Below are 24,769 nucleotides of genomic sequence, written 5' to 3' on the forward strand. Positions count from 1 at the left end.
TCATCCCGCCGCGTTTTTCTCAATAATCATTGCGTTTCTTTTCTTCTTCGAGAAAATTATATCAAAACTGTACGCAAAATCAGAGCTTTTTTTACGACGGTATAAAGTAGACGAAAAATTCTAATTATAACGACAGGTGATCAAAAAGAGATGTGAGGGCGAGTTGGTAGCGCGTCCCTCTCGAGAGATGAATCGTAGCTCTATCCTTTTATCCTCGACTTCATCCGCTGCACGTGTATAAGGATGATAATTTCCACATCAATTTTTTTTGTACAGAGAACGAAAATTTGGTGAAGTTACGTAATGTGTTTTTATTCTTTTGAAGAAAACGATCTAGATAGCGGCTCAGTGGTAGCTGCGCGATACGGTTGTTTGTCGGATAATCGTTTGAAAACGGTTCTCCAAAATGGCGGACGAAAAAGAGGAGCAAACTTTTCTCCAAAAGTTACTGTTCTACACAACCGCGTTCTTCATTCTCCTCGGCACCTTCAGCCTCTTCGCCTTCCTCTTCTTGGTCCCGTTCGTCATCGATCCCGCCTTCACCACGATCTTCATGCAGTTCGAAACAAGGCCCGCCGAGTGCGTCACCATCGACGTTGAGTCCCGAAGAGGTGAAGGATAATTAAGACGAACAGTCGAGGGAAAAACTAACGACGATCTTCCTCTTCTTCTTCTTCTTCTTCTTCTTCTTCTACTTCATCTTCTTCTTCTGCGCTCCATGTTTTCACCTTTTCTTTAACGCTTCGTCACTGCACTTTCGTTATTTGAGAAATAAATTATTTTTTCAATAATCGTACGTAACGAAGAAAAATAAGAAAAATATCTGCATCCCCTCTTCGTCGTCCATTGTTATCCAAAATTATTGCCAAGCGTTCTAAATCATCTCCCGCTCAAAATTTCTTGTCTTCTGGTTAACGTTGTCATCGTTGGTTGGTTTTTTTTTTTTTTTTTATATTCTGTCTTTTTCTTTTTCCGTCTTTTTATTTTTTCTTTTTCATCAAGATTATATAGTGTGTCGCTGTACATCGTGCACGTTCATAAATTATTCTCGTTTATCCGCCACCGCATTGAACGTACCGTAGATACTAACGTACCGGCATCGTGTCAATTTACTACGTCGTATTACCCACTTTACGCTAGTTGAGCTACGCTGAAATTCAGACAACTTTGTAAATTTCCGTTCGCGGCTCCGTTAATCGGATGAAAAACAAAACCGCTGTACTTGCGCGACGAAATATTACAAAGGAGGCCCAAAAAAATAACGAAATCCGATCTGGCTTTCTTTCGAATGATTTTATTGTATCCTCGTTGCAACCGATTGGAAAACGGAATGACGAGTTTTCGAACGGACTAAAAAACAAACTGGGAACCTCCTCGAAATATTTTTCGCTATTCTTCGAGTTTGCTTTTTGATGTGTACACCTACTCGTGAAGCACGTGTGTTTTTGCTCCTGAAAAAAATTGATGCAAGAAATCGATCACGTGTGACTGTAATTTACATCGAAACGGGAATCTTATGTTTCTCGACTACGGCAAATTTTTGACTCTCGTATTTCTCTTCAATCGCATAAAATCCGAACCCCTTCCCCGCGAACGAGAGTCGCTGTAAGTTTATCCGGGTCGAAGTTACTTGTTTTTTTTATCGTTTTTTTTTTGATTCGGAACATAAAAAAAAGCTTCTCTCTCTCTCTTTATCGCCGGTGTTATATTATTTGGCACGTCCACTCGCGACGTCAAGTTTTGTATCGCGTACACACGTACGAGCCCAGCAATACGAACAAAGAGTGATTTATTGGATAATTAGCGGGGGCGTTTTTTGTCGTTCTTTTATTTTACCTTGTTTTTTTTTTTTTGCGCCTCGTCTTGTTCCCGGAACACTCGAATGACGACGATGATCGTTCATATCCCCTGCGCAATACTACTCGGAATTATTTGACTCATAGCGACGGACAACGTGGGCGCGAGATAATCGCGCGCGAAACCTCGAATTTCTCTCTCTCGGTTTTTTTCGTTTCCATTTTCGATCATTTTTTTTTTTTTCGTATTTTTTTTCGTATTTTTTTCACACACCCGATGTACTTGACGAGGTCGAACGTTACCCACTGCTGCGTACACACAGGTGCGAGCAACTGTTCGTGGACATCGTGCAGAGAGGGTTGTACAAAAGAGCTTTACGATTGCACTCAAATACGAGTGAACTACAAATTGCCGATAAATACTACCACGGAGACGGACAAGGACGAGGAGGACGACGACGACGAAGAAGACCGCCGTCGACTGGACGGGGAGGGCAGGGCGGGAGGAGGTGTCGAGGGTGACGAAGACGCGAAACGCAGAAATCGTCAACGGTTTTCTCGTGCCTTGAGGGAATACGACTACCGCGAAGAGTTGAACGAGGAGTTCGACGACGAGGACGAGGAGGACGCGGAACTGTCGAGGCCCTTTCCCACAGGTATCGGTCGAACGGAGGGAGGATCGTGTTTCTGAAAATTCAGAAGAGCGACAGATTTTTCACTCGAGAATTAACAACGCGACGCTATGCGCGTCATTGCGTTCCGCAGGTCTGATGGGGAACGATTCGGAATGGTACTTCACCGGCGCCAAGCTGTTCCCGAACGTTAAAGGATGCGGTTATCCACCGATGCTGAATTGCAGCGTTTTCTACCGGCAATACGCCATCATAGGGCATAATTTTAGCTGTTACTACTCCAAGGTGGATCCCGGAATCGTCATCAGCGATCTGGACATGTGGCAGGTCACTACTCGCCTTGAAATTTTTCAATATTATCCTCTTTCGCCTCCCCTTTCCCATTTTGCCGGAAAGGGAGAAACGACAGAACGCTTCTTTCGAGAAGGTCGTAACCCCCAAAAGCCCCCCCCCCCCCCCCGGTCATTTTGCGGGTTACGTCCTTCCGGTATTTGCCGTAAAGCCGGATGTTCGTGCGGTGGGTTCGTATGATGAAATTGCGAAAAATGTTCAGGTGTACATGAACCTAGTCTACGCGATGGCGATACCGATACCGTCGTTCATAATATCGGTGATATATCTCACGATTGCCTACTTCAAAATTTACAACGAAGAAGAGGAGGTCCTAGTCGACGGTGAGGAAATAGACGAGGGAATCGACGTTGACGGGAGCAACGCGACCCCGCTACCGCCGACGAGCGGAGCCTTGACACCGGGAAGCGAAGCTTTCAGAGAAGATCTGGCGAGTTTTGGACACCTATTAAAGGTCGCGATGGCCGACGACATCAGTAGAGAGAGTCTCGATGGGATACCGAATTCACTTTCCGTCCAGGGGTAAGCCGACAAATGTTATCTGCGACGAAAACGAAAAGCAAAAAAAAAAAAAAATTCCAAACGCGCGACGAATCGGTCGTTTGGAACGAGAAAAAAAAAAAGCTCTCCGACCACCGATTCGTTCACCTCGCATGCAGCTGCTCTGCTTTACTCGATTTAAATGAAAAGAAAAAATAAAGAACGTAAAGTTTTTTTTTTTTCTTTCTTTCTTTTCAACACCGTCTTTGGCCGTGAATTGAAAAATTTTCGGAGCGTGTAAAGGCGCGCAAAGTGACCGAGAGTGTGTACGAGATGATCGATCATTTAGAGCGCGAGTAGGTGTGTAGGTGTCGGAGGAGATTAATCTCGAACAAAAGGTTCTAAAATATCAAACCTTACGTATGCGAAAATCCGACAGGTTCGCGGTGTCTGGGAACATCCGTTGGCGATTACGTGGTTTTTCCCCGAGTCGATCGTCGTCGTCGACTGTACCACCGCGTTACCAATGTTCTTTCTCCCTTTCGCTTTTTATTATTTTCTCGTACGAAAGCGAAGCACTTTAACGGATTAGCGAAGCGAGCTTCGACGTATTACGTAAATTTTCTCTCCCTCCGTAATTTCTTGTTGTTTCTTTCAATTTTTCTCTTTTCTCCACTTTCACTCAATTTTTTTCATAACTCAACGACGTTTTAATAAGGCTTCTTCCCTCGATCGCGTTTTATGCAACTATAAGCGAGCCTCCGTTATCCACCTGCAGTTGATCGTTTTCTCCGCGCTTTTATTGTTCCGATCGACCGTCGAGAATCCCCTTCCTGAAATCCGATCAAAACACGTCGTTCGTTACAAATTGCAACGGATCTTTTTTTTTTTTTTTTCTTTCTTCGAAAGACAGAAAAAAAATTGGTAGAATTTTGACATTTTTTTCACGCGATCTTTGCTTCGACCAATTTTTTCATCGGTCTCTATTTTTCATCCCTCGATATCTTTTCATAATTTTTAGCGTTTCGAGGGCGAAGTAATCGAAACATTTGTAACCTGGTTACGGGGGGCGACGTTCGTTGAATTGTTCAATGGAATTGGCGACCGCTAAATATACGGATATTACATGCCCACCGAGAGGAATCTATTTCTCTTCGAGTTAGTTCGAAAGCACGGAAAGGAAAGAGAGGAATTGAAATCAATTGAGAATCATCGTCGCAGAGATAAGGGTGGAAAAGAAAGTTTGGAAAGAAACTATTTCTCCGTGAACTGTTAGCCCTTTCTATGAACCGTCTATGAGGCATTCCTGCACAGAAATTCAAAAATTTCCCATCGAACTAGGCGAATGAAAAGTACCGAAAATTTTTTCCTTTTTTTCGACAAACCTTTTTCGCTCCACGAGGAACAACATTATAACGCTATTAATGACAGAAATTCAAAAACGGCGGATATTCGACCCACCCCGATACGCGCCTAGGTGGATAAACACACATAGAGACGCGTACATAGAACCTAGTCGAATACATACCGCGGTGGTTGGCGTCGCACAGTCTGCCGGAATCCGTCACCCCACCCCCCCCCCCCCCTCCGGATCTATTCTCCTAGTCATAAACCGCTATCTTCTACCCCATCCATATCCGTCAGTGGGTCACGCGCGCCAGAATGGGATACATAATATATGTACATACATCGAAACGATCGTGTAGAAGCGCGCGTGTACACACGATGAAAAAAAAAAAAATTTATATATATATCCATCCACCGCATGTACGTGTACACTTGTACACTTGACGCGGAGCTTCGCAAATATATATATCCTTCGAGTTATTGCCCGCAGAAAGAGAAAAAGGGGTAGCGCACACATTCGCCGCGGTTTCATCTTTCTGGCGCCGAAAAGGCTGCGATAAAATATAAGAATACAAAACAAAGTAGGAGAAAAATAGAGCGGCAACTTCGGGGGATGAAGCGGGGGCCGGCAAGGGGTGATGGGAACGGATCGTAGGAGAGGAGAGCGCGTTTGCGTATACCTATATTTTTTTTTACTCTTCTGCGGAGTAAAATTAAAATTTACTCATTCGGCTCGTTGCGCTCCGTAGACACATGCGAGAAAGTTTCGGTACCCGCGAACGCGAAAGTAGCTTCTTCCCTTATCTGTATATTGTATAGGTCCGCGGACGATGCGTGAGGAAAACGTCCGCGGCGCGGCGAGGCAAGGACGCAGGCATCGATTCCTCCCCCGGACAGCACCCGCCCTGCAGCGCGGGTAACGCCGACCTAAAGTATATAGCCGTGTGTATATATATATATATATATATGTTCACCTATGTACGCGCGTACATAACGTTGTACTCTACTATAATACTAAACTACATGGGTAGGAGAGCACTCAAATTGCTCCGGAAAACGTCGACCGGCCTGCAGCAGCCGGCTGTCTGAAAAATAAGACCAAAGTCAAAAGATGCGAAACCAAAAAGAGGGAGAGAAAGAAAAAAAATAAAAAAATCAATCAATCAACAAATAGATCCGAAATTTTCGAACCATGTAGGGGAAGGTGGGGCGAAACGGGTCACTCGAGCAAATCCTGAGAAGGAAGAGAAAAATATTTTTAAATCCGGAATGACGTTCGAAGTCCTTTTCGATAATTTTTCAAAAATCTTTTGCGAATTACTAGCGTCTGCGAAAAAAGGGAAGGAAAAGCAAACAAAAATACGTCCATTGGAGAGTACCGAATGAAATTGACAGTCTTAATTAAAACTTGATAATATTGTATATGAATTAATGCGAAAATACATAGAGTTTTACGCGGCCACATAGTCGACACGTGAATGCACAGATTGACATTATATAGATTTGAACTCTTGAGCGAGTTGACAGTTTTCCAATACCTGATATAGATACGGACTGGTGGACACTGTACCCCAGGACGTAGCTTTTACTCTGGACCTTTGTGACGGTCAAAATTTAATGCAAAGTTAATGACGTACACGGTTAAATATAACTTTGTAGTTCGATCTATTTCTCCGCGTATATAATAACCGACAATCGATAACCGATTATACGAATAATTAAGAATTAAACGTCTTTACACCCATGTATTACTCCGTGTAGCGTGCAAAATCAACTCCAAAATAAACGTGACATTCATAATTTGAGACTGAATTATGCAAAGTGAACGACGTAAAGTTATTTCGAAACTAAAAAAACCGTACGAAGAAGGTGATTCCAACTTTTCATTTTCACTTTCTACGTGAATTTAAACACAAAAACGTTAATTTTTCATGGAAACAAAAATTTTGCGGAATTACTGCGATATTTTAATCGTTATACAATTCATAAGTTACAAATTTCGATCGATTGCCATCAAATTATACCGTAAAAATCGATACCGATTTACAATGAGCCTACATGATAAAGCGTATGAATAATTGAGAAACAGAAAGAATTAAATCTTCGACCAAATTTCCATATCTATTTTCAGAAACTTGAGCAAGACGATGACGACGAGTATCTCAACTCCACCTGGGCCGATGGCAGCAGTTTGAAACGTCATTTTCAAGGTCTGAATAACATTTCATGGAAACCCCATTAAAATAATTGATAATTAACAATAAGAATAATAATAATTTTCATTGATAACAATTGTTATTATTGTCGCCACAAAGTATCTGGGTAGTATACAGAAAAACCGAACAGATCATTGAACAGGAATGAATCTATTAAAAAATTTTCGTTTTTTAATAAATTGTAACAAATTAAGAGTAAAGAAAAACTCAAATCATTCTACACATAAGATTTGACAAAAAAAAGTAATTATACTTTGCAATACTGAGATAAGAAAAATTGCAAAAAATTTGAAGAATTTCTTTCACACGATCTGCGAAATTTGAACAGATGTAAAAATAAAATAAAATTCAAATAACAATAATAACGACACGAATATATTGATGATATATTATATAATGGCGATGCTACTATTTGCTTATAATAACATACATAATATACATATGTAATAAATAAGTGCATATACATATATATGATATATGTAAAATAATTGTGACTTCACCGAACTCGAATCACACACGTTTTCGTAAGTTAATAACAATAACAATAATAATTATAATTATAATAACGATAATAATAACAAGTATGTAACACTGTATAAGGTTTGTATTGCAACATTTTTAATTGTCACACCATCCGCGAGGAGGTTAAGAGGGATCGCCATCAATTACACCACTACTGTATAATAGTAATTATAATAATATTAATAACAACAATAACATGAATAATAATAATAATGTTAATGATGATTGTAAAAAACCTAACTTAAAGAGAAAAGCAACAACAGAAAAAATTCAAAATATTAAATCAAGTATGAGTCGTGTACTTGCTTATGTTATACGTTATACACGTATATAATATGCGATATAATAACTTTAATTTATATTGCATAAAAGTGAAGTAATAAAGAAAACGGAGTTCTTTAATGAACGAAACGTATAAAAATTTAAAAATAAATAACATAGATAAAATTAGCTATCTGAATGAAAATAGAGAAAAGAAAATAAGTATGTCATTGTACAGATCATAAAAATATTCTAAACTGACTGTGGTGCTAAAAAGAAAGTTAACAAAAAGTTGACACAAAAAAACAAAAAAAAAAAATTTAACTAAAAAATATCTTAATCGAAAAAAAATTATAAAACTTAAATAAGAAAAAATGACACGCTATACGCAAAAATTGCTTCGTTCGATGATTATTCGTCCGACTCGAAATTATCACCATTCATTATCATTATCAAAATTAATATAGTTGATATCATTTTTCAAATATTAAAACGCTCATGCGTTGCGATTTTTTTCTCTCTTTTACAATATTAAAACAAAGACAAAGGAAAAGAAAGAGAAAGGGAAATGAAGAAATTTCTGTACGTTGTACCTATAAATTAATAATCGCGCAAATGATTTTGCGACGGCTGAAACCTATTATACATACATATAGTATATTGAACATACGTCTACATATATTTTTATTAATTGAGCTATCAACTGCATAATTATTAATCTCACTGCCTGTTATTTATTTATTTTTTCTTAATTTTTTTTCCTACTAATCAATACGTAAGAGACGTAATAATATTACATATATACCTATACCTATATTCTAGGATAATGAACGTCTGAAAAATGATATAATTATATAACGCTATATAAAAAATTGAGAAGAAAAAAACTAAAAAAAAATCAATAAAAATAAAAACCAAAACGCTATTGCCATGAAGAAAAAAACTTTGCCATCCGCCTTTCCATATATAATAAATAAATTATATTGCTGTACCGTATTTATACCGATTTTTTTTTTCATTTTTTTTTTTTCGCAAATTACAAATATTATAATAATCTACATTTTACACTAGGATGGTCGTTAAAGCGGGTTGTTTTCGAATTTTGAAGCTCCCAGGGGCTTAAACACTTACAAATAAATTTAAAGAAATTCCCTGAAAATCTGAGCTTTCAATATCAACTCTAACATAGTCCGCATTGCCGCCGAAATTTCTTGTGGAAATAACATGAGAGTAACATGTGTTGTTCTTTGAAATTTTATAGGTCGTTGACGAATATATAGAAAATTATGAAAATACATATTTCAATAGACAATTTAACGCTCTACAAAAAAAGTCTCTTATGATTTTTCGCTAAATCGACTGTTTCAAAAGTTATTCTGATGATAATTTTATAAAAATTGAACATTTACTTCGAATTCAACTTTCAAACCAGTAGATTGATTTAAAAATGGTAAAGCGTTGAATTGTCTATTAAAATATGTATTTTCAAAATTTTCTATATATTCGTCAACGACCTATAAAATTTTAAAGAACAAACATGTTATTCTCATGTTATTTCCACAAGAAATTTCGGTGGCAATGCGGATTATCTTAGAGTTGATATTAAAAGCTCAGATTTTCAGGGAATACTTTTAAATTTATTTGAAAGCGTTTAAGCCCCTGGGAGCATCGAAATTCGAAAACAACCCTGTTAAGGACCACCCTATTATACACATGAATACATATATTATATATAACTACGCTCTGAAAGAGTAATGTTGATGTGAAAGAAAATTTAATGAAATCTACAAAAAGATAACTACATGAATGACAAATGAAAAAAATTAAACACCCTTAAAATAAAAAATAAGTATAAAAACCAAAATTTTCAAATAACCGCGTGTTTTATCAAATTGAAATTGCAGCCACCACAATATTATTATTAATATTATTCTCGTTGTTGTTGTTATTTATTATCATTATTATTATCATTATTATTATTATTATAATGACTGCATGACATTACGCGAGCATTCGATATGAAGATTTGGAATAATAATAATAGTAATAATATTAATTAGAAAAATAATTAAGTGATTCGCTTATTGTGTGCGTCGTATTATATTCATGAGATATCCACACACCGTGCATCGTATATAGTCGCAAATTAGGTGAAATATGAAGATAAAAAAAGTTAAAAAAAAAAAGTTATTGAACGATTGAAAAAAAAAAAAATTTATACACGACACCAAATATACACAGATAAATGAAACACGCTCAGTAATTCATATACATATAGTTAATAAAAATTATTATTAATAAAAATCTAACTGTACTGAAACTATATATATATATTTATCTTTTTTTTATCGGTTATAACTTCTAAAAGAGAAAAACAGAAAAGAGAACAAAACAAAACGACGTCCGAGTCATACCTCAATTAATAATATTATAATCCGCTGATCGATACAGAAGAGGAATTGAATAAATTCTGCACTCTGTGCCAAAACACCCTAATTAAATTGGTTGAAATGAAAAACGAGAATAACAATAATGTAATTTGATACAGTGATCGTTGTTATTCATCGTCTGCAGGGAGGTACACGAATTATGATATCGTAATTCTTCTGCCGTTTTTCCAAATTTCTTTTTTTATCAACGATATGTGATACACATTATTTTCTACCATTCGAACGAAAAAAGAAAGGGGAAAAAAATTATTAACAAGTAATATACCACCCAGTACATTATACACAGAACATAAAAAAGACAAAGGTAAAAAGAAAAGAATTACACAGTTACATAAATATCCGTATTATAGTATAATAACGATGTTGAATTTTCAAAGAAAAAATTGTAAAGCCATACAATAATATGTAACTAGACACGTTATATATTATACTATACATACATTCTAATATAAACCTGCCTGCGGGAAGAATAATTGAATTGTTTTTATGAATTAAGAACAAGTTGTCTGTGATCTACATAATAAATAAATAAATAAATAAATACATAAATGATTGAATAAATGAATAAATAAATGAGTAAATGAATAATTCAACTGATATGATATCGATTAAGTATTGCCAGAAGATAAAAGAAAACGAAAGATTTTAATTGAAAATAGAAAAAAAACATATATATATATATATATATATATAACGTTGCAAGGAAAGATACAGAGAATGACGAGAGGAATTAATAAAACTGTTCGAAATTTGAGCAAATAAAAATGTAAAATGAGTGTTATATTATACCAAAAATATCGAAATATGTAAGGACGTTCAAAAGAAAAAAAGGCTAACCTGTCGTTCGAAAATAATATTGTAAAATAAGAGAGAGACGAAGAGAGAGAGATATAGAGAAATTTCAGATGGGAGCAATACACTAGAATATGTAACGATTATATGAGCAAAAAAAGAGAAAAACATAATGAAGAAATAATCGCATTTCTGACTCACTGCAAGGAATTATTATAATAAACATATATATATCCGAGTATAATATGTATATTTATAATTATACTATAGTTGAAAAATATGGTGAGGCTACGAGAACGGCTAGGTGAACGAAAAAATAAAACTCGTAATAAAATAGAATAAAATAATCTAAATGAATTTTATTTCATGTAATTAGTATAATAATTGCTATTATATTTCTGTGCTAATTTGCAAAATGATTTTAAAAAAGAAATGAATTAATAAAATAAAACAATTACAACTTTCAAAATAGTTAAAAGTTAAATAAGTCGAAAAATAATATAATATAATTGAACACAAGAAATGTGAGAATTATACCTTAATTCGACATTCAAGAGGTGAATATAATAATGCTAAAATAATAATAATAGTAATGGAAGATGAGGAAGAACAAACATCTAATGCTATTGATAACGATAACGATAATAATAATAATAAAATATAATAATAATATTAATAATTACGAATATAATAGCGCACACGAGGCGACATACTATCGACCATCGCAAATAAAAATAATAATAATAATGATGATGATGATAATGATGGAGTTAGTATCTACTACGATAAATTGTAATTAGGTTTACATAGAAGCGCAAACACCAAAATCGTTCCTTCCACCCGCTCCGGCCGTGTTTCTAATTGATTTTTATTAAATGTTTAAATTGCATTTCACGTATATCAACTCAAACTATATAATTCATCCACAATAAGCACCTCAAATGCAATTATATATCATTAAAACGAAAGAAAAAGAAAGAAAAAAAAAAGGGAATATAAACATTTTACAAACTGCAAATGGCAACGCGTTTCACAAATAATAAAAAGAGCTAGTCACCGCAAATGGATATTATTAAAACTGAATAAAGAAAAAACTTAAAAAAAAAACTAATAAAATAAAAATCAAACAAAAAAATGTTTATTAAGAAATATGTAATACATAAATGATAAGTTGTTTCGAGTGTTATACCTACACAAGTTATATGTATAACGGACGAGAATAATTAAATCGACGATAATTTTTGTACCATTTGGCACGTGCAAAGGTAAAACACGAAAAAACGAAAAAAGAAAAAAAACCAAATAAGAGATGTGTGACAATTATTGACTTTATATTTATGTACACAAGATTCAATTTTTATTATTCATTATTATACATATATATATAGATATATATACGTATATTAAAAATTATTATTGAACGATCGTTAACGTTATTATACGTATATGATTGAAGAAAGAACGAAGAAAAAAAAAAAAACATATTAAACAAACAATTTCGTGTGAAAGTGTATATCATGGCTTTTTCTGCGGTTAACAATAAAATGTTGTCAAAGCTTTTTTCACGATATATTTTAAATATGTAAAATAATATAAATACTTACCTGAGCGATTGATTTTTATCAATCGACAATGCGATTCCCCACCCTTCGTTCCTAGTGGAAGACAATTTACTTTTTTAGGATAACGTGATAGAGTAATTATATTGGAAAGGACAAATATTCTGATATCCATTTATTTATTCATTGCATTGCGTTAAGTTTACAAAAAATGTGGATTTCGTCGTCCTCCTGAGCTGAGAGAAAGATGCCCGCGCACAGGAAAAATTCGATGGCTCTCTTTCCTTTCCGGTCTGAAAAGTGAAATTAAAATTCTCCTAAAGCAAACTAAATGAAGTATCGAACTACTTGAATTTTTCGTTTAACACAACTCAGCATTTGAACGATAAGATTGTCATCTTCTTTTCAGGACTCTAGCCAATTTTTCATCATTTTGAAAGAAATTAGTAGCCGAATTAACTACTAGGTTTGAGAAAATCTATAAAACTTCAATATTTTAGCAATCGTACCCATTCAACGACTGATTATAACATCGAAGAACTTATTGTTCTCGTTACACGTTATCCTCGAAATCTGTGAACACAAGAAAGTAAAATTTCTTCAGTTACGACTTCACCAGTTATTTCGAAAGAAAATAATCGCACTGACGTCATCAGTACACGTTGGGAATCTTTTTTAGACATCAACTAAATTCAGACCCGAAAGATGTTATCATCATATTGAAAATTTAGTAAAGAATAACGAGAGAGAATTTATTAATCGACTAAAAATTCTTACCCTATTTTATCGATTTATTGCCTCCAAGGCCAGCTTCATACTGCCCTAGAAGTGTTCTCTATTTTTTTTTCCGCTGAAACCAAAAATTAAAATACGATTCGACTATGTGATATTTGACCGAAATCAGTGGAGGCTTTTTTCCAGTATAAAAGTCATCAGTACACGTTGGGAATCTTTTGAAGACATCAAATAGAAAATTCAGACCCGAAAGACGTTGTCATCATGAAATAGATTCAATCACAGAAATTTCTAACGATCGAAAATTGTAAAAAACAAAAAAAAAAATTCATCTTCTTACCATTCGTGGAGAATCAAACGTCATCGCCTGCTCCAACAGACCAATGTGCGGTGGATAGATTCCTGTCGACACGCAATGAATTCGGTGTGATTAGTAAAAGTATTCGAATCGTTGAAATGGTATCTTTGTCTTTTCGTTTTTTGAACAATCAGAAAAAATACACGTTGGGATTTGTATCATCAAAAATACTCAGACCCGAAAGATGTTTTCATCATAAAAAAAATCGTAGCACAACTATGAAGACAAAAAATGAAAAAATCTCTTCATTCTATTACACAAATTAATTACCTGATGTCAATCAGTCTCCGTATAGAGTCATCATCCGCCTACCGCAAGAATCTGTAACCATAGAGGATACAATTATCGCTAAATTCTCTAATTAAAATTCATTCACGCATTAATCAATCTTCTCACTAAATAATAAGCTAAATATAAACGAATTATCACGCATTTGTTTCATCTTACAATTATACATTCGTAACGTTAATTAAATTCAATTGGATGTATGTATCGATACCTTTTTTAGTTTTTTTCATTTTTTCGCTATCGACGTTTTAATAAACGAAAAAATTCGATCAGAAATAAAAACCAGTGAGATGAGCAAACAATTTTCTTTCCTCTCCCTCGATTTTTTGAAACCAGATTTCGAATCATTGAACAATTTTTATTTTTTATTGCTTGCCCGCATTACCAGCTTTTGATACATGAATTCGGAATATCGGGATGCGATACGCGCTGATGATGTTAATTTATAAATAAAGCCGATGCACCTATGACGAAATAACTGAGAACGTCGCGTGTTATACGAAAAATCTAAAAATAAAAGTTTGGAGATAAAATAATATGAAACGAAAATGAATAAATAAGGCTAAAAAAAAGATCCGGTTCCAGTAAGAAATGCCTTAGATTTCATTTTGGCGCAACAAATTCCTTCCTTTCATTATTCGATATATAAATATATTATTGGTAATTCAGAGGTTCGATAGTTGATCGAACTACACTTTTTCATCGACCTCGGTATGTGGTGAAAAAATAGAGTAGAGAATCATTAATTTCCCGCAGAGTTTTAAGGGGGCAAAAAGGGTTGAAGGGTGGACCACGGTTGATAAAATTTCAGGGACACAGGGTACGTTCACTTTAATTAGATACTTTTCCTTCCCACTCATTGTCAGTATTCGTGAATCATTGCACGCAAGTGAAATTTAATCGTTTATATAGGTGCTGCATAAAATATTGTTGCGCAAATTATTAATTATTTTTTTCTTTATCTTTTCGATTTAAAAATTCAGTTCATACGCAGAAATATCATCGGGACGATCGTAACAATCTTCGGTTGCTTCAAGAGAAATATTATCTCATCAATAAACGTTATAAAATCCCATGCACAATCATTAATGTCAAAGATGTCTCCTTTACTATTGTTTTCCATTTTCCTTTCCAATTTTTCAATACCCTTGAAACGGATTGGTTTCATTAGTGAAAAAACATATTTGGATGAACAATAGATATGCGCATCATATACAGCATAAATAATTGTTCAAAACGTTTTTCGCCGTATAAAAATTATTCTCGCGCGATATTCAAAATTTTTAGTATATAACAAACAATACGATCGCTGACGTATGACGAATCAATAAAGTTAGATGATCGAATTGAAATATTTCTTTTCTCTTTTTTTTGGTCGGATGACGTTACATTCGATGAAATCGTAGCAAGATTGCGATCAGATTGTTTGCTGTATCCAGAAATACGTTTATTTTCCCACCCCAAATTTTTGTACAGTATAATAATTTACCTTTAATAACATTTTCGCAAATGCTACTCACCTTATTTATAGTGGTCAATGTATAGTTCATTCAACATAGTAAGAGCCTATCTTGCGATTGTGCAGTCTCTCCTCCGCTAAAGAACACTGCCGCGATCAACCAATTGCGATCGCATAATTATGTTGAAACTGTAAACATAGGTGTCTGGGCACAGAAGTCACGGACGAGGGGGGGCCAAAGAAAATCGATGAAACTTCCACAGTTCAGAATATAGGAAATATTTTTCCAATTATAGCACGCAGTATCTTCTGCATCTTCCTGGTCATCGATCCTTTCCTTTCTTTCTTTCTTTCTCTTTTTTTCAGTCATCACTAATTTGTGCCTCTATACCGAGTTAATGGTGAAGAGAATAGGAGAAGAAAAAAAAAAAAATAATAATGTGAAAAATTATTACAAGGGTAAGTTCTTTTAATATCAAATTGTTCGATTGATATGAATTGATATGTACTTGGGAATTTTTTTTTGTGCACGACGAAAATAATAAATCTTGGGAGAAAAAAAAAAGAGTTGAAAAAAATCAAACGATTTGGGAATGGATTTGAAGGTGTAGTGTTCATTGTGTGGGTAAAAAATGTACATAAATTTGGAGGATAAATTGATTCGATGATGTAAATGATTAATTAAATAGAAATTTAATGTAAACTTTACCACTTCACGGACACATGATATTTCTCGATCGTAGAATTTCTATGCGAAGTTCACGAGGCGTTTTATTATTTGCTAAAAAAGCTTCGTTATGAGCTTCCATAGCAAAAGTTCAATCTTTTTTCGGAGTTTAAAAAAAGAACTCAGGGTCAACGTCGAAGACTACGAACATCGTCTCTTCTTCCTGGTTAAATATTCTTAGCGATATTTTTCACGAGACTTGTCGGAACCAGATAATTTTCAGAAGTTTTTTTTCGAGTCTAAACCCTTACAATCAGTGAAGAGTTATAACTGGCGATAGAAAATATATTTTTTTTCTTTTATTTATTCTTGTTAACTGAGAAAACAACGCGATACGTTTTCAGATGAAACAGAATTTTCTGTATTTTCTAGCTTTTCTAAATTCAGAAACTAATAGATATAAAAAACGTTAATGAACTAGGTGAAATTTCATAGACATTTTATGAGGCGTATAAATAGCCTGAAAAAGTTCCATTTAACCTGAAATCGTTACGCGAGTTTGATTGAAAATTAGCGCAAATTTTTTTTTCTAGAGCGAATGTAAATTCCGTTAGCTGAAAAGAAATATCAACAGCGATTTTTCGTTTGTAATAGATTTTTTTTCCTTCTTTTGACTTACATTTAAATCTTTATTCATAAACTTATATTCTTAAACAGACAAGTGAAAAAGATCTATTTCGAAGAGATCGTTTATTTTTGAAATCGGTTCTAAATATTCGACCAAATTTTTCTCGAAAAACGTCTTCCAGCTTCGTGTGATATCAATTTTTGTTCTATTCAATTATTATTATTATTATTATCATCATTCAAATGATTTAACTTTTCTTTAAAAGAAAAAAAAAAAGCTACATAATCGACGATGAAATATTCATATTTTCAGCAGTTATATGGGTTATATTTCGAATGGTGTGAGATGAAAATGATATGACGAGTGTTTCAATAAGATGCTTATAAATAATATCAGTGGATTAATTTATACATACAAAAGAAGAGAAAGAGGAAATTAGTAAGAACAAGAATAATAATAATAATCGCAATCGAGACCTATTGATAATGAGAAAAAAATCTAAACTATACTACATATCCAAATTATCTTTGATATTCCATTCACGATATTCCGTATCGATTTTTTTCCCGCACTTTATCGTATTATCAAGTATATAATATTCAGTTCAGTCAAAAGTTAATACCTCCAGTTATACATTATCATTATAATCATTAATACTATTACTATTATTAGTATTACTAGTAATAAAGTACAGCGTAGTATTTTCGCGGTATAAGAAGCATTTAATTATATCGCTGGTCAAAAACGTTCGAAATTCAATGAAAAACTGCACCGAGTTTCTTTCGATAAATACACAATTAACATGTATATTGAAAAGAAAAAAATTCTCATCGAACGCTGCGATAAGTCAAAAAGAACAGAACGAAATATATAGATATATATATTTTTCATTCCGTTCTTGTGTGTATATTTATAGTTGTTTCATGAATTGTAACTGGTTGCAAGTACAAAAATACGATATTTGGTTACTAAAAAGTCATTCAAATATTCCACCTGAACGTCACCAAGCGGCAGATTTCAAAATGGACAGTGATTATTATCGATTATTTTCATAATTAACTAGATGAAATGTTTATTTAGTCGTTCTTGATTGTTTTATTCCTTTTGGTCATATGAAATAACGACGTGCATTTCCAGTTAAAAACTAACGTCATCCGGATGAGCCGACGAATAAAAGTAACAGCAAAATTTGATGAACACAATAATAGTTTTTTATCTTCTTCTTTGTATTAACATTTGCAGGTTCAAACGTCATCGCGGAGTAGTCAAATCAATTTATGCTAATTAAACTGTAGTGCGAAAACTTCCCCCCACCCCGCCCCGAATACATATGCGTTTAAAAGTTTTTTTACACAGTCAAAAAAGACCAGCATACGCGATTTGGTTAAGATTTTTTTTTAGTTTCGTTTCGTTTCTTCCCTAGAAATGTAACAACGTTACAATACTTCAATTTTTCCTTCGTCTCGGACTTGCGAATGTTTCTAAAAATCTTGAAATTTTAGTAAACGAACACCTCCTTTCTCCCTTTTTGTTTTTCTTTATCTTAAAAATATTCATTATCGCATTTGACATCACTGTCGTGCAGATAACACACAGAAATTGTGCGAAGGTAGACGTCGTAGGAAGTGTGCAAAAAAAAAAGGAAAAAGAAAAAAGAAGAATGATCAGCCGTAACTATTGAGTCGAGGCAACAAACTTTTTTTTTTTTTCTTTTCTTTTCGTCTCAATCTCAGAAGAGATGGTGTGGTTTCTGGCATTTAGTTATGCTATCCAAATTTGGATGTTTAGTATCGTCTTCGCTTGTTCGGATAATCGTCCTGTCGACCACGGTCGTTGTTTCCTTGCCAGCGACCGTTGCCACCGCCAACATTACCTCCCCGATTGTTACCGATGTTACCCATATTTCCCATATCAACCCTCATATCCATTAATTCCATTAACTGACCACGATCATCGTTATAACCACCTCCTCCACCTCCGCCACGACCACCACGGTCCATGTTATTATATGCGTCTAAGAAAGACTTCGGATCCTGGGAGATATACATTTTTTTGTTTCGTCAAATGTGTGAAATCAACGAGATGATATTATTATTATTTTTTTTTTTTTCAATAGAGGAAAAAAAAAAATTTGTCATCGACCAACCGAACGACACGCAGAATATTTTCAAATTCGATTATCGGTTTTCGTTTCGGAGTTTCGGTTTACCATTAATATATTTCACAGTTCAGGGTGACCATCCATGTTTGACAGCAGCAGAGGTTCATCGTCAATTTCACATAGAAAAGAAATGGGAAAAAACACAATGTTAGATGTTTTGATCACACGACTGAGAATGCGTGAACATGTCACGCAATAAATAGTCGGGACACTAGAAATAAAGCGAATATCAATTTTTGTTTGTTTTTCAATTATTGCGGACCAAGAAAATGCTAAATGTACCGAACAAGTTGACAAATAAACGACGCAGAATTATTGAAACACAAAAAATTGAGAGACTCCGCACATCTGAAGACAGAGAAAAATCAGATCGTTAACTATTAGGTGATAAAAATTCGGAGATTGAAAGATGCGACGTGAACTGCAGAGAGACTTGATCAAGGTCTCTGAGCAAACTTTTCAGCGCAATTTTCAGTCTTCGAGAAAAGTATTTCTCACCAAAAACTCTCCGCACAAAAATGCTGGAGAAAATTGTTCCGATTCAAGTCGAAGAGAGACACGTTCCATAGCATGGCACACGTTCATAGTGCAGAAATCTCTACGACGATGAAGTGAAAAAATTCAGCGGTTTTGTCTGAGCGATTCGAAAAAGTCTGAATACGTTTGAACATTTCTTGGCCCCTGTACAACCGATCATGGAACCAGTGAACGATTTAAATAAAGTTTAGAGAACTTTGAAAGGCAATATAGCGTCAGTTAGTTCCATGATTAATTCAAATCGTTTAAGCCTTAAATAATCCGCCTAGAAGTGTAACCAGAGACAGAGCTTCCTGTCTGCAACCATATGGAGCGGCCCAACACAGCATTTGATAATACAGACAAAAAAAAGAATGAAAAAAATTGTGCATTCGGACTGTTTTCCGAATGTATGAGACAGCGATTTCTTCGACACGTTCCGAATCTCGTTCATTGTCTTACGGCATATTTCGCAAACGCACGTAATTAGAATGAATGTAGAGCTCACAATCAGTATGAAAATCGCACTGAATTGTGATCGTGGAAATATTTTCAATAGGGTAGACAATGCGGCGTACCTTCGAGGATAATCATTCGATGGGGTTAAGAATATCCAAATGTCGAGCGAAACTCTCAGCTTTATATTATAGCGCTGGGGTTGTGTCAATAACAAGTTGACCTTGCACAATGTCGTGTAACATTCTGCGATTTAATTCATCGCAGGGGTAACGAGAGAACTTTCAAAACTGTTATGTATTTTAAACAACAATTGCCCACCCCAATAGTAACGATAACTTTACGACGTGGTAGTCGAAGCACGTCACAGAAATTATTTTTCGGGCCTATGGAGTGCGTAGCTTGGAACAAATTGTCAATTCAGCTAGCAAGTTTCTTTACGCTACTAAATTTGCATCGTAAAAGGTTGTGACTGGGTCGATAATTAGGGAAAATTATACGCAGAGCAAATACTTGTCGCTTTTTTTAATTTCGTTTTTACGCGCGAGCAGATAATTGCGAGATACGTCATGGGTAAATCGGACTGCACAATGTTTCAACGTCGAGCAGCGTGTGCTGCAGTATCATTTTGTTAGTCTCCAAATTAATCGATACTCCACACATGTGGAAGCGTAGATAATCTCGCATACTTTTAAAATTCATGCTCGGCGACCCCTCCATATGTTTAGTGTTCGGTATTTTTTTTTTTTTTCTTTCTTTTTCAAATCTTCAATATTTACACGATGCTAAAACTTGTTAACATTAATTTAATCGTATGTAATTTCGTTGCAGACAGTAAAACTCTGTTACGTCAAAATACATGCTCATAAAGAGAACACCGCACGGTGAAATTACGTTTCACAAAATCGCCGCGCGTTAATAAATATGAGAGACCACCGCTGTAAAACATGCAGTATCAACATAACAGAAGTATGAGAAAGAAAATCAAACGAAAGAAACTCAGGGGAAAAAATAAATACAAAAAGAAATTTCTCGGAGTTATTCGGTGTAGATACGTCAAGTGTCTACATTGGTTGTCGATTTTTTAAAATTTGATCGGTAAGCTTCTCGGATTTAGAAAGCTGTCTCGAAATTGTTTCGGTATGAGATAGAAACGTCACATCGCAGAGCAAAGAATATTAATACGGTATAATAATAGTGATTACAAAATGAATACATTACCACTGGCAAGTTGTTCCCTCCTGAAATAATAGAAAAAAAAACTGTCATGAACATCAATTGTCTTTGAAATGTTGAAGGACGAGGCGAGAGGAATTTATTTCGAATTCCAACATTTAAATTATTACTAGTTTGTGCCCTAACTTTCGGCACACCGCAGAACCATAAAACAGTTTCACGATGTTTCCTAGCCGGACTATCTCTATTATTGTACCCTGTAAAATATCGAGTGATATCTGGCACTTGGAATCTTCAAATATCGAAGAAACAAGCGTGGCATCAGGGGTTGCTCCATCGAGTCAATCTAGATAATTAACTCTAGTAAAAAATCTACAAAAACTCACCATCTGGTTGGCCAAATCCATCGCGGTCGTTTGCATTAATGCCATCATAATTCTTGCCAGCACCTATGCTACCACCTCCGCTACCACCACCTCCGCCAACTCCTCCTCCTACCCCACCGCCGCCACCACGAATTGCTTGTTCCTTGAAACAAGAATAAAAATGTTAATTATCAAAGAATTCGATGGAACATGAACATAATGACAATTCGTCGGTGGTTCGAAAATATTTACCTGCATGAAGAGATTGTTCTCTTGTTGTCGTCTGTGTAATTCTTCTTCCTGCCTTCTGATACGCATGGCCATTTCTTCTTGCTGTCTTCTTCGGAGTTCTTCTTCTCTCGTTCTCTGTTCTTCAGCCTGTCTCTCTTTCATTTCCCATTCCCGCTTTTGTCTTTCTCTGTCAGCTTCACGCATACGGAGCTCTGAAATTTTTGGAAAAAGAAAAATCTTCGGTCAAATATCTCTGAAGATTTTCACTGCTGAAGTGTGACTTGGTCGAAAAATAAGGCTCAGGTTAAAATACAGCCAAACAGTTTTATCATGTAGATCAAACGGTAATTTTTTTCATCATTGGATGGAACAAAAGCTCAATATAAAAAGCGCATCTCAACTGATCGCAAAATAAAGAATGCAAGCATAGAACTCACGTTCACGCAGAAGTTCAGTTTCGTGTTCGTATCTGGCAAATTCCATTTGTGCCTCCAGTTTCTCTTCTTCCATTGCCATTTCCCTCTTAAGTGCTTCTTCCTTTTGTTTGTAGAGCTCATGAAGCTGTTTCCATCTGGTGCCGTATTCGTGTTCGAAACTACCAATTTGAGCAAACCTTGGTCCGAATTCACGAGCTTTATAAAACTCCGGATTTTTACGCGGTAAATTTTTGTCAGGATAACCGTCAATATCGTCGTGTTGTTCGAACAACTCCACGACTACGGGTCGAAGGGAACTGAAGCAAAAAAATGTCCGACCGATTACTCGACTATCAATTCATTAATTTAATGACGCATGCAGAATAAAGAAGCTTATCGAGCTTGCGGAAATGTTTTGTGCCCATACTTTCGGCACACAGATAGGCATTGAAAAACCAAACCATGTTTCCTAGCTGGACGTTTTCGTTTGTTGTACCCCCGATTACAATATATTCGGCACTTTGTAGCAATCATTTAGGATTGTGAAAGCGTGGCATTAGGGGAAAGAATTGTGAATAATGAGAAATGACGTTAGACACTTACGCGGTGAGGAAATAGCATCCTTCGGTACATTTTCTGAGAGCCAATTGTGCGCCTGGTTTTCTGCAGTACTCTACGATGCCTTCTCCCATACTTCTGCCACGGTCGTCAACGATAACTGTGGCTCTTTCAATTTCACCGAATACGCTAAACGCTCGTTCCAATAACTCGTTAGATACCCATGGAGTGAGATTCTTTACTTTTATCGCGGATGAATGTGGGGCAAAACGTACTTTTAAGGCTCGACCTTTTCGCATTGAACCATCTAATTCGTGTTTTGCTTTTTCGGCATTTGCACGGAAATCCTATACAATAAAATTGATAGGAAACATTTATTTCAGAACAAACTAATCACCATCTAGATAATTGTGAAGTAAAAAAAAATCATATCCATATATAAAGCAGCCATGTGATTATTATCAGTAGAAATCAAACGGTAATTTTTTGAATCATGTTGGATCTTCCCAAACATAAGAACAAAAACATTCAAATGATAAAAATCTCACCATTCTCAGAAATGCGAAGTTCTTTTCATTGTTGACAAACATTTCGGAAACTTCACCATATGCACGGAACATAGTTTGCAATTCTTCTTCTGTTACATCATTGGTAAGATTACCAATGTACAGTCTATTCCTACCGCTGAATTTTTTTTCTGTGGTATCTTGAGATGGTAATTCATGGGTGGGTCCAGTTAAATTTAAGATACGTTCCATGAGCCGATCCTATGGCAGCAAAAAGCCAAATTAGACCAAGCTGCTTGGCAAATTTTTGCAATAGGAACATATCCTTCAAGGATCAATTGTATCCTAACTTTCGGCACACAGACAGACACTGAAGAGTCTAACTATGTTTCCTAGCCGGACTTTTCAATTTTTAGTCTTCCCTTTCGTTAAAATTGATTGCGAACTACTGGTAAGCATAGTGATTTACAGTAGCATAGCGTCAGGGTTTCAAAGATTTTGAAAAAATGGTTTATAAATAAAAACCTACATCTTGAGATCTGCCTCCCATTCCTCCCCGATCACCACCGCCACGACCACCTCGACCACCACGACCCGGACCTCCACGTCCGCTCATGTCTGACATTGCTACGTCCAAACCGACGTCCAATGAGTCATTCATCTTTACCTAGGTAGGTGAAAGGATGTTCATTGTCGATTAAATCTATAAAACTACTGTATTTTAACAGACATGCACGAGCAAAATTTGACAAAGGATGTTAAATTAAAAAATTCTCAAACTCACTGTAAATGTGAGAAAGAAAAACCATTGATCCAAAGAAATAATCGACATTTGATTGCTTGAAATTTGCCAAGTACGAAAGTTTTGTACTTGTCAAAACTGAAAATAAAAACACTGAGCGTCTGGCTTCTGGCTGCATGACGAAGGTATAAAGACCGCCATCGCAGCCATTTTCTTCTCTTACAGACGCGCAGATGCGAAAGCCAGAGATTAATTCGGAAATCAATAACTTGCCGGTACAATTTCGCACAGATAGATACCTCGCTATGCATAATGCGATGCACATGCAGCTATTGGAATCGTTATACTCTTGAATAAATGCAATGCCCCTAATCCAAGATCAAAAACGATTGATCAGGAGCCAAGGCCACGTTTCTTGGTTCTCCACGCCGTGTCCATGATCGCATCTTTTACAAGATAAAATTGCGGATATTAAATTTATTTCAATTTACCTGTACGTCATTTCTTAGTCCAGGACCTCCACCACCTCGTCCACCAGAAAATCGTGATCCTTTTCGTCCCCTTGGGCCTCCAGCACCACCGCCACGTCCACCTCCACCGCCTCCACTTTGGTTCCTTGGAATATCATTTGTATTTTCTGGAGCGACATTATTAGGGACTATTTCAGGTTTAACACCCGCAACGTCAGGGCCCGACATACTTGATTAAAAAGAGACACAAAAATCGATAGCCGTTTATCAATACAAATAATAAAACTTCGCGTTACGCGACGAGGTCGGTCGGCACCGATCTAGAAGCTGATACACAAAGCGAAACGAACACGCCAACGTCTAGTAACGAAGAGAAACGGAAATGCTAAGCCGGCCAACGCATTGCCGGTGGCAACCCCCACTACCACGCCCCCCTACTTTTTCGAAACTACGCTAATTGTTGCGCGATTTTCCTCGGGAAAATTATTTGAATGATGTATGAGCTAAAAATTAGTGATCACTCTATTATCTTAAGATGCAGATTAAATTCATTTCAAAATTCGGGTACCTGATCTCACATTAAATAAAAAAATTAAAGACTTACGAGAACATCTCAATTTAAAACCTTCTA

General features: G+C 35.5%; 2 protein-coding genes across 4 annotated transcripts in view; one reads left to right on the forward strand and one right to left on the reverse strand.

Moving 5' to 3' along the window:
• Positions 1 to 8,519, forward strand: part of LOC105691778 (cilia- and flagella-associated protein 298) — a 42,848-nt gene extending 34,329 nt beyond the window's left edge. Inside the window, exons 2-6 of one of the 2 annotated variants that reach the window (XM_012410479.3) lie at positions 326 to 611; positions 2,120 to 2,452; positions 2,562 to 2,755; positions 2,982 to 3,301; positions 6,738 to 8,519. In XM_012410479.3, coding sequence (XP_012265902.2) covers positions 407 to 611; positions 2,120 to 2,452; positions 2,562 to 2,755; positions 2,982 to 3,301; positions 6,738 to 6,801 — 1,116 coding nt within the window. In that variant the 5' untranslated portion in view covers positions 326 to 406 and the 3' untranslated portion in view covers positions 6,802 to 8,519. The remainder of the gene's footprint in view (positions 1 to 325; positions 612 to 2,119; positions 2,453 to 2,561; positions 2,756 to 2,981; positions 3,302 to 6,737) is intronic. The other variant, XM_012410480.3, reaches the window with a different exon arrangement.
• A 4,047-nt stretch (positions 8,520 to 12,566) lies between these two features.
• Positions 12,567 to 24,517, reverse strand: LOC105691758 (hrp65 protein-like). Of its 2 annotated transcripts, XM_012410452.3 has the most exons (14): positions 24,160 to 24,517; positions 23,456 to 23,593; positions 22,969 to 23,187; positions 22,466 to 22,767; positions 21,884 to 22,179; positions 21,468 to 21,658; positions 21,237 to 21,378; positions 20,896 to 20,915; positions 15,308 to 18,574; positions 13,770 to 13,820; positions 13,482 to 13,543; positions 13,184 to 13,256; positions 12,916 to 12,979; positions 12,567 to 12,699 (listed from the first exon to the last, which is right to left on the reverse strand). In XM_012410452.3, exons 1-9 carry the CDS (start codon positions 24,364 to 24,366, stop codon positions 18,326 to 18,328), a joined length of 1,764 nt encoding a protein of 587 aa, XP_012265875.2. In that variant the 5' UTR covers positions 24,367 to 24,517; the 3' UTR covers positions 12,567 to 12,699; positions 12,916 to 12,979; positions 13,184 to 13,256; positions 13,482 to 13,543; positions 13,770 to 13,820; positions 15,308 to 18,325. The 2 variants fall into 2 exon arrangements, with proteins under 2 accessions (XP_012265875.2, XP_020711353.2); XM_020855694.2 differs by lacking the exon at positions 15,308 to 18,574 and having other exon boundaries at positions 24,160 to 24,516.
• Positions 24,518 to 24,769: the final 252 nt, after the last annotated feature.

This window comes from Athalia rosae, chromosome 6 (assembly GCF_917208135.1).
Source record: "Athalia rosae chromosome 6, iyAthRosa1.1, whole genome shotgun sequence".
Lineage (NCBI taxonomy): Eukaryota > Metazoa > Arthropoda > Insecta > Hymenoptera > Athaliidae > Athalia > Athalia rosae.

Bases quoted from the DNA above. Each gene is read 5' to 3' on its own strand.
- LOC105691758 (XM_012410452.3), bottom strand. From the start codon at position 24,366: ATGTCGGGCCCTGACGTTGCGGGTGTTAAACCTGAAATAGTCCCTAAT. The intron at 21,659-21,883 runs GTGAGTTCTATG...CAAAAATTTCAG, and splicing joins AACTGAACTTCTGCGTGAAC to AGCTCCGTATGCGTGAAGCT. The intron at 20,916-21,236 runs GTGAGTTTTTGT...CTATTATTTCAG, and splicing joins TGGATTTGGCCAACCAGATG to GAGGGAACAACTTGCCAGTG.